Source organism: Melanaphis sacchari, unplaced genomic scaffold (assembly GCF_002803265.2).
Source record: "Melanaphis sacchari strain LSU unplaced genomic scaffold, SCAv2.0 Contig27_pilon_pilon, whole genome shotgun sequence".
NCBI classification, from domain to species: domain Eukaryota; kingdom Metazoa; phylum Arthropoda; class Insecta; order Hemiptera; family Aphididae; genus Melanaphis; species Melanaphis sacchari.
Genome location: NW_020271152.1, coordinates 2,866,930 through 2,876,673, shown reverse-complemented (window position 1 = coordinate 2,876,673; position 9,744 = coordinate 2,866,930). Strand labels below are relative to the sequence as shown.

The following is a 9,744-nucleotide window of genomic DNA, read 5'->3' as shown; positions in this document are numbered from 1 at the left end:
ATAAAATGTTTAAGTTTATATCGCCTTTATAATTGTAATAACTATAATAATGGTATATTATGTAGAATGTGAATTAAATTTATCACGCATACGGATATTGACAAAGTGTCAAGTATAATATATTATATATTATGAAAAAATAATCAAGTACATTCATTCAAAAAATGTTAAACAATGTCCAATGAAACTTGATATTATAGAAAACAATGGCAAAATGATAAGTAGCTTATTGTGACAGACCTTCGTTTGAATATTACGTTTCTCTATGAATTTAATTTGTCTATAAATAACCCATTTATATTTATAACATAAAATGATAATCATCACTGCTGCATGCTGTGCGTGTACAAGGATCATGATCTAAATAAGAGATAATAATACAAAAATATATATTTATTTTTAATAAATAATTGTTTAAAATCGATTTTTATATGCAATTTATTATAAGTACCTATTTGCTTGTTTTATACGTTTATCGATCAGTAACATAGTTAAAAGGGACTGGGAGTGATAGCACTTTTCGAAATTTCAGGAAAATTTAAAAATGCTTTCAGAGTTTTATGAACATATTATGTCTTTTGTAACTATATATTATATTAAAATTTTAATTTGCACAAAACTATGAAATTTACCTATCCAAGCTAAAAATTTATCTTCGAAATACATCTTCAGAATCAGACCTGTTGATTTAACTCTGCTGTTGTTTTCTCATAGAGACATATACATTTCCGTTGAAAATACAAGAAAACTTTTCGAATAACGAAAAAGCTTGATGATTTAAATTATAAATTATCCCATTAATTACAGCATGAAGAAATACTTGTACGAAGTTTTTAAATAGATTGTTATGAAATTCTTGAAATTTTTCTTTTATTTCTTAAGGAGTGTCCTGTGGACATACAATATTCTATTATTTTTCAAATAATATAACCACCCTTCTTTTTACAGTAAATTATTAAGCAGATACATTTTTTGAAAATTGTTATTTAATAGAAATTAAATTTAAAAAGGCAATTTTTGAGCTATTTTACTTTGTAAAAGAAGAATAATAATTTATTATAAATAGGTCCATAATAATGTGTATAGAATAAAGATATATATTTTATAGTAATATTAAAATTATATTAATTAGTAGTAGTTTGATAAATAGAAGTTGTATTGTTACAAAACACTGCTTAAAGGGTACAAAAAACCATAAGTACTTGAAAGTATGATCTTAAGTATATTTAAAAATTCTAAAAATCATTATTTGAAAAACTTAATTATTGAACGAAAAAAAAGAGTTTAAAATGTTTGTTGCATTACACTGTTTATTAAAAAAATTATTTATTTTTCTTTATGATATTCGAAGACAATATCTAACAAGCACATATTATATGCAAGTAAATTACCAAAGACGTTGTATACGTAAGAAGAATACCGGATGAAAAAGTTTCTCATTAAAGTTAGAAAAGGACAGACATACCATTTATCCTAACCTCGTGATCCATAAAAATTAGCTTTTATCAACTGTTTAATCATAGTATATACACAAGATATAGATAATTATTTTAACATTGTACTTATAAGTTGCTTATACGTATGTATACATACTGAATGATCTAATTAATGTAAGATGATTATAATAATAATAAGCTACATATTAGAAATTTAATTTTCGTAGATCGAAATACTATAATACATTGAAATATGAAATTAAAAATGTATATATGTGTCATCATTCAAAAGAGAAAAATCTAAAATGTTATGAAAAATTTAATTTTATCCCAAAAATGCTTTTTTTTTAATGACTTAAACTATGTTAATGAAATATTTCCTAAGCCTTAAACTAACTTTAATAATAAGTATATTATGTTAAATGGATCAAATATGATTGCAATTTTATAGAGTTAACTCAGTTAAAATAGTATCTATTACTATATTTGAATCTAAATAATTATTTGTAATTATAATAAAAAAGTATAAATATAATTCACTTAATGATTTTACCTATATGATTTTCCTTTTATAGTTTTAAAAAAAAAAATAAGCTTACATAATGGTATACTTGATGATGTAATTGTATAAATATTGTTTTTAAAGTATTTTTATGGCATCGAATAATTTTCCGATATAATAATAACCATTTTACATTGATTCATGATTTTCATCGAGGTTATTATTATGTTTTATACCAGTCTATTGGAGATATTTTAAGTTTGAAAGTGATGGCCCAGTATAACTAGACCAATTTTTTCTTTAGGATATTTATGTCTTTAGCTTGGTAAGTACCTAATAACTTATTAATTATAAACACAATATTCATATGTATATATTATATATACCATTTTATTCAATAATTAATGCAGGTAATGAAGGTACCTGCTAGTACCTATTTAATATGAATATACATTTTTTCAATAAACTGAATGACATTGTTGAATTTAACATCCGGTAAATAAATTAAATGTTATGTATACGGATATCACGATAAATAATCCATACATATATTTTTGATTTTATCAAAAATGTGTTGTTTAAGTGTAATATGGTCTTTCCTGTCAAATGGTATGCGTTGAGTATAAAATGAGAGTGATTATTTTGTAATTTCCATTTATTAAGAATTTTATATACACATAATTTGTTGCTCGTGTGAAATAAAATAGTTTATGAAAAATATGTTTACCGGAACTTTATTGGTTTGTCTTTTTGCAGCTGTTTCGGTGATAATACCTGTAAGTATCGATATAATATAAATAATATTTATAATATGTTTCAATCAATTATAATACTTACTAGGTACCAACTGCTATGCTGTAAACGAAATCGATTAATTTCATATTTGTGTAAAACCCATTTAAATATATATATATACAAATTTAAATGATTTTGATATTTAAAACCTACGATATGTCCTATACTAGTTATACTCATACATTTTTTTGAATAGGTAAATATAATACAATAGATCAAATAAATGAACACAATGATACTGAAAATCAATTTTTAAAAGCATTTAATATTTTAATGTTAATCTACCCAGCATACAATAAGTTAAAAAAATATTGTCTGTATATAATTATTATACTTTATATTAATAAATTTCTCTTCGAAATATCAATCTTTTTTCAAAACTTATAATACTGATTACTGAATTAAAAATATTGACATTGATGTGTAATATTATAATGTATAATAATGTATAATATTTGTGTTTCAGGTAAGTGCTGAAAAAAAATATAACAACCAAAGCGAACTTATGGATGATACGATTGATAAGATGTTTGAGTGCATGCAAGAACTGGACATAAATCCTGGTAATACTATATTATTATTTGTATTAAAGAATATTTTATCAAAGAATATTTGCATAAACGCGCACTTGAATGAGTATAATTATATTAATATTTTATGTTTATATAATATATTTACTAATCGATAGACGTTTGCGGCGAATTGGTGTTGAAGAACAAAAATCACAACGATAAGAGGTATGATAACTGTAAGGTGTGTATATTTTAACTTCTAAGTATTTTAAATATAACTTACATCTATTTACTCAAACTATATATTAGATTTTAAGCGAAGCGGTGAAAGTATTATTTTTATGATGTAATATGCATATTTTTTTTTGTGTCTGTCCTCACTTTTTGTGATACAAATACTTTGAATTTAAAGATGGTTTCTAGTAGGCAATCTGAACTAGTTAGTACTTTGGAAATTCACATAAGTAAACAGTTTCCAACATTTTACAAAATATTTCAAAAACGAATTGCAGTAGGTACTTGAAATATTTACCAAATACGTTGATTAGAATTTTTAAATATTATATAATTTTTTAAATGTTTTGGTTTTCCAAACTTTTTTTTTGCATAGATATATTTATGTAGACAGAGTCGGATCTAAGGTGAGAAATTGAGGATTCGTCCTCGGATGTAATATTTTTAAAATTTTTATAGGCATGAGTTGTATACGTTAATGTATTTTTTTTTTTATAATTTATACAAATTAGGTTTGTAGTAAACAGAAATCAAATTATGGTTTTTAATTTTCATAATTTTATAGTTGAAAACAAGATGATTTAATTTCAAAAACGAGTTTTACATAATTAAAATACTTAATCAAAACACAATTTTTAAAAAACTCAGAAATATCCAGAAATACGTATATTACCTATTATAAAGTTATATAATAAATAATACTATACAACTATGTAATAAATCTTTATCACATTTTTAGATCTTAATACTAACAATTCCAAATTGTATTAGCTAAATCTTTAAAAAATAAGTCAATGAATTTTCAAAATCTCATAACATTTCCAATTTACCAGTATTATTACTCCTATTATTAGTCGTTAATATTAAATCAAGGGCTTAGTTATATCATATTTTAATGTATAGGTAAAAATTAGGGCTGGCATTTGAAAAAAAATTTTGTTATTTACAATTAAAACGTTATACAAATTTTGAGTTTATTATTATTCAAAATTAAAACATTATTCAACTTTTGTGTTTATTATTATTCCGAATTAAAATTTTTAATATATTTTATAAATTATAACTATTAAATAATTGGAAATTGATTATTTCATTTAATAATATACCATAATTTAACGTTTTGTATTATTTAACTATTTATGTTTATCGTTTTCCGTTATAATTTCGTTACAAATCTCAATCGTTTTTTTTCAAATATAATGTTATTATAACGTTTGCAAGCTCTGGTAGAAATACAAACATTTTTATTGTATGCCTAATTCAGTTTATTTGAATATTGTTTGATTGCAAATATTTTCGAAATTATCGCCTATTATAAATATTTTATGATTATAAATTAACTAAAAAATATTAATTTAAGAACATAACAGTATTACTACATACATTTTATTATATATGTGTGAAGAAATTTTTATTATACTTAATATTTTTTGTACAAATATTAAGTAGGTTTGAAAAAATGAAATGTAACTTGCGAGCACAGTCATCTCATTTTTCTGGGTATTTATAATATAATACATATTGTAATTAATAGTTAGATTAGGTAGGTTAGTCAGTTATTTTAATAAAAATTAGTGTATTGTATTATTATCTCCAGGTATTCAATTCTTAGAAGCGGACGTTGATGTATAATAATGTAATCTTATCAAATTCTCGACCGAGACGATGTATATATATATTTTATACCCACGAATATTAGATAGTAAAGTTTAATCAGCTTATAGCTTATACACATACTAGTATAAACATAAATTATCGTAGTCTTTACGGTTATTATACTTGTATTGTTTACCTCGTTTAAAATACAAATTTGACCGATTATCTGAACTAGCTGGTGGCGCGGGTTAATTCGGATATCTATAAAGAGAGACTGTAGGTCTTAGATAATCAAACGTGCAGTAATACACAAATTTAGTAAATTAGCAATTATTAAAAGAGTAGTCGACTTAACGAATATGGCAGTTTTATAGAATAAAAATTATCATATGTATATATTATAGGTGATTATTTCAATTCCAATGTTCTCATAATATCGTTCTTTGAATACCATATAGAAACTTAGTTGATAAATTTAATATAGATGTTGGTCTTAAAATCACACCTTCTTGCTATGTTATGTGTGGTTTACTTTCATGGCTATAGGAACAGACACTAATATTTCTTAGGGATATTCACTAGAGAATTATGAACTTTTGTCACCCGACAAATTAAAAAAATAAATTATTATCCAATTTTTTTCTTAATGAATCAATATAACTAATTATTTTAGTCTAGTTTAATAATTGACATATCATTGGATAGTGCTATTATTTAAAAAAAAAAAAAAATATGATATTTTAACATAAGTAAACTAATATATTATAAAATGTAAATTAATATTGTACTAGTATTATAATTTTTACGATTTTAATTTTATTCGAGCCATAATATCAGGTGAGCAATAGATCGTAAAAATTGGAAATAGAATATGATAGATACCTGTACAAAATACCTAAAGGATATTTACATTTTTGTAGTTTTAGCTGTCCACGTATTTTAAGTGCTTATACTCAATGTATATTTACAATTGAATCATATAATTCAATTTAAAAATAATACTTTTGCGGATAATGTTCGATGGGTCTAGCTGCCTACCCTTTAGTTTCACTCCACGTATGCTCATCATACGTTAAACGGTTAGAAATTAACAACCCCAGTTTTGGGCAATTTGTGTTTCAAATGTGTGAAGTAAAAAGTCTTAGGAAAAAAGTCTTTGTAAAATAATCCGGCACATAAAAGGTTCACTATTAAATAGTTCTTAATAATGGTATATTATTACCATAAACTTCTTATACACTCGCTCCGATAGTGTACAATTTATATTTTTCTTGTAATTATTAATATTATATATAATCTAGCTCGTACCGTTCGCATAGGTTCACAGTTAAATCTACGTTATGTCTCATTTATTATGGTTGTTTGCCATTGCAATCGTAGTATATCAGTCACTAACCATGATCTATACCAGAACATTTTTAGTATTGGACATATCTCAAATGTTTGACATGATGCTGTGGCAGATAACGCTGCACAGCTGTGAACCCGACTTTTTACGATCACAATTTACAAATCATCGACGCATATATATAATATATATTCATTTATTTCGCGACGGTTCGGAACAATCGAAAGATTAATAATAGTATTTTTTTTTTTTTTTAGTGCATCGGCCCGTGCGTCGGGAAGAAAATGGGAACGGTATGGTTATAATATTGTAGTGTATTGCAATGTTTTATTATTTTATTTGTGATTTTATAACTATTTTAGATGGACTCGGTGACTGGTAAATGGAACTGGGCTAAACTTGAAGAGTTATCGACTTTGCTAGAAAATGAAACGCTAAAAAATGAGGCAAAACTATTGCATAAACATTGCTTTGATGGTAATGATAATTTATGATATTTAAATATTATTTTATTTTAATATATCCATAGAATATTATATCACTTTATACAATCGCTGCTTAATATAATATTGTATGTATAGTGCGCGACCCGCGTAAATGGTTGACGACAGGTTAATTAGTTATTAAGTGTAAACCTAATGAAATAATAAAAATCTTCTCTATGAATTGATAGGTATAAATAATCAACAAATCAACATTACTAAAAGCCGACATATTTTCAAAAAGTCTTGCCGAATCTTAGAAACCAGTTTTACAAAACGGAAATCGTCAAAAATTTTAATTAATTTATTAAAAATGTTTTCCTGTACTCGTCATGAAAATATAGTAACAAGTATCGTGTACCTACTATGTTTTATACTTGCTTAACTATTTAGTATACATACGCCATAAGGTATACGAGATAATTCTGACAACTAGCGATATTTGTTTGACCGATATACGGATATTTAAAATGTACAGGTCGTCCGGATGTGACGTAAAGCGGCTAGCTATAGATAATAAAATTACTTTGATGTATATAGTGTCAAATGACAAAAGCCTTTCTATGCGCACTGTTTTATGATGACCGATTATGTTTAAGTGTGACGCCCATAATATGCTATGTAAATTACACGTCATTCATAACTGTTTTATTCGATCTGTTATATAGGTAGGCAAATACAAAATAGGTAGGTATATATTGTTGTATTGTATGAAAAAAAGCCTAGATCAATTTTCATTATTCTAATTTCTAATCTATCTATACATCAGAGTTGCGAGCAAAGATCATAATATAGGTCAAATTGCATTCATGTTTCTTTTTGCGACAGAATTGATTTGCAGGAAATATCAGCGACGTATTTAATACTCAGTCAAAATGATCAAATTTATAACAATTTTAAAATAAAAAAAAATATAAGTAAATATAAATAAATAGTCAGATGTGTTATAATCTATCCAATAAAAAATTGTGGTTTAAAATTTTTGAAAATAAAAAATAATATTAAAATTCTTATATTTTTACAATATGACATTATTATACGCATGTTGGAAAAACAAAATGATCATTTGTTCAACCTATACGCACTCATCACTTAGAACCTATCACAATAAAAAAACTCAACACAATCATAAAAAACCATACTCGCAATTCGGTTTTTACTAAAAACACTCTTTTGGCATGCGATTCCGATGCAGTCCTAATAATCCTATCTAAATGTACCTATAAAAATAAAGACATGATTTTATGGAGCTTAAAGATTAGAAAAATATTAAACCAATTGGTATCAAATTTGCACAGATTAAAACTTGGGGAGTATTCTTCATTAAATTTTCAACCCCTATAGGCTGCTATATTGAATTACTTACACATGAATTTAATTTAAACTCATTAAAATCGATTAACATTTTTTTCATATATATATTGGGTTGGAGAAATAAAATATTTTGAGAAAAATTGTATAGAATACCTACATTTGATCCGCCACGTGTTACTATGGGATATTTTTAAGATAAAATAATACTTAATAAAAAAAAAACTATTTGACCAATGATAACGGCGAGTAAGGTACACCGATGACGATTTACTCGCGTTTTAAACGAGGTAGGTACACATAACCCATAATATATACGTATGTATATAATACCGATATAGCGTCATATTTTAATGTGTTTGTTCATATTTTCTTTAGCAAAGTTAGGTAAACAGCCAGTATATTATGTACAAATTAAATAAATTAAACGACGTTTATATTGTATACTTTAATAATATTATATTATATTTACAAGTGACGTACAATTTATCTATTGCAGAAGTAAACACTCATTGCGTCGCCGGTTATGCGATCATGAAATGCATCATGGAACATTCCGAAATGGTTGTACTTTAAACGTGCCTATTATAATTTGGCTTATCGTGCTAATTTTATTTCGTTAATTTTTACAGGCTAAAGATATGATCAAAAACTATTTGGCCACCAGAGATGACGCTCAAAATGAAGACAAAACCGCAACATAATACAATATATACCTAATATTATAAAAAAAATTGTACAATGTTTGATAGGTAATAATAATTATTAGATTATAATCTACGCAGTTTAATGCACTCACAGTACGATTCGATTACAAAATACAATACATATACGATATATAAATACGTTAGCACTAAAACTAAATTATTATACTTGGTATAGATTTAAAAATATACATATTTTTTTTATTTTATACCATAATGAAATAACATAAAACGGTGTTTAGTAAGTCGTTGTACTCGTGCCACTGATAGGTATATTTATATAATATAATATCCTTATACGTCTATAATCTATATTATATTAGGTTGTTCTTAAATGTCTATCGCATATTGAATGACAATGCGTACCTATAAGTCTATAAGTAATAACCAGTTAACGGTGTTCCACGATGTAGCATATACCTCGGTAATAGCAGGTAACCTTGCTAGTGTGTAGGTAATGTTACATGAGTTAGGTCATGATAATAATACATAATATTATTAATTATTATTGACTATTGTGCCGAGTAATAAAAATATCTATACTCAAGACGATTAAATTCATCATAATCATTGGACTTTGTTGTCAGTATATCGATAATGGCGTCGTTGTATTATTATTTACTAATATATTGTTATCTTGACGGAAATCATGAAACTTGTATAACATTATAACGACGACTGAATCGTTAAAATACCTACATTATTCAAAAAAAAATATTATATTATTATTTAAATGAACACTTTTAATAAAAGTCATAATATTAGATAATATTATTAAACTTTACATTCAAATTTCTTTTTATATATTATTATTTTTTTAAATA

The 9,744-nt window shown here is 24.9% G+C and overlaps 1 protein-coding gene across 1 annotated transcript; it reads left to right on the top strand.

Annotated features, from left to right (window-relative positions):
• Positions 1–2,612: 2,612 nt before the first annotated feature.
• LOC112595492 lies at positions 2,613–9,228 on the top strand. The gene is made up of 7 exons (XM_025340730.1): positions 2,613–2,714; positions 3,200–3,296; positions 3,422–3,486; positions 6,681–6,716; positions 6,786–6,900; positions 8,716–8,780; positions 8,849–9,228. Exons 1-7 carry the CDS (start codon positions 2,649–2,651, stop codon positions 8,918–8,920), a joined length of 516 nt encoding a protein of 171 aa, XP_025196515.1. The 5' UTR covers positions 2,613–2,648; the 3' UTR covers positions 8,921–9,228.
• Positions 9,229–9,744: the final 516 nt, after the last annotated feature.

Coding starts and splice junctions, on each gene's coding strand:
- LOC112595492 (XM_025340730.1), top strand. CDS start 2,649: ATGAAAAATATGTTTACCGGAACTTTATTGGTTTGTCTTTTTGCAGCT. Junction 3,297..3,421: donor AGAACTGGACATAAATCCTG/GTAATACTATAT, acceptor ACTAATCGATAG/ACGTTTGCGGCGAATTGGTG. Junction 3,487..6,680: donor AGAGGTATGATAACTGTAAG/GTGTGTATATTT, acceptor TTTTTTTTTTAG/TGCATCGGCCCGTGCGTCGG.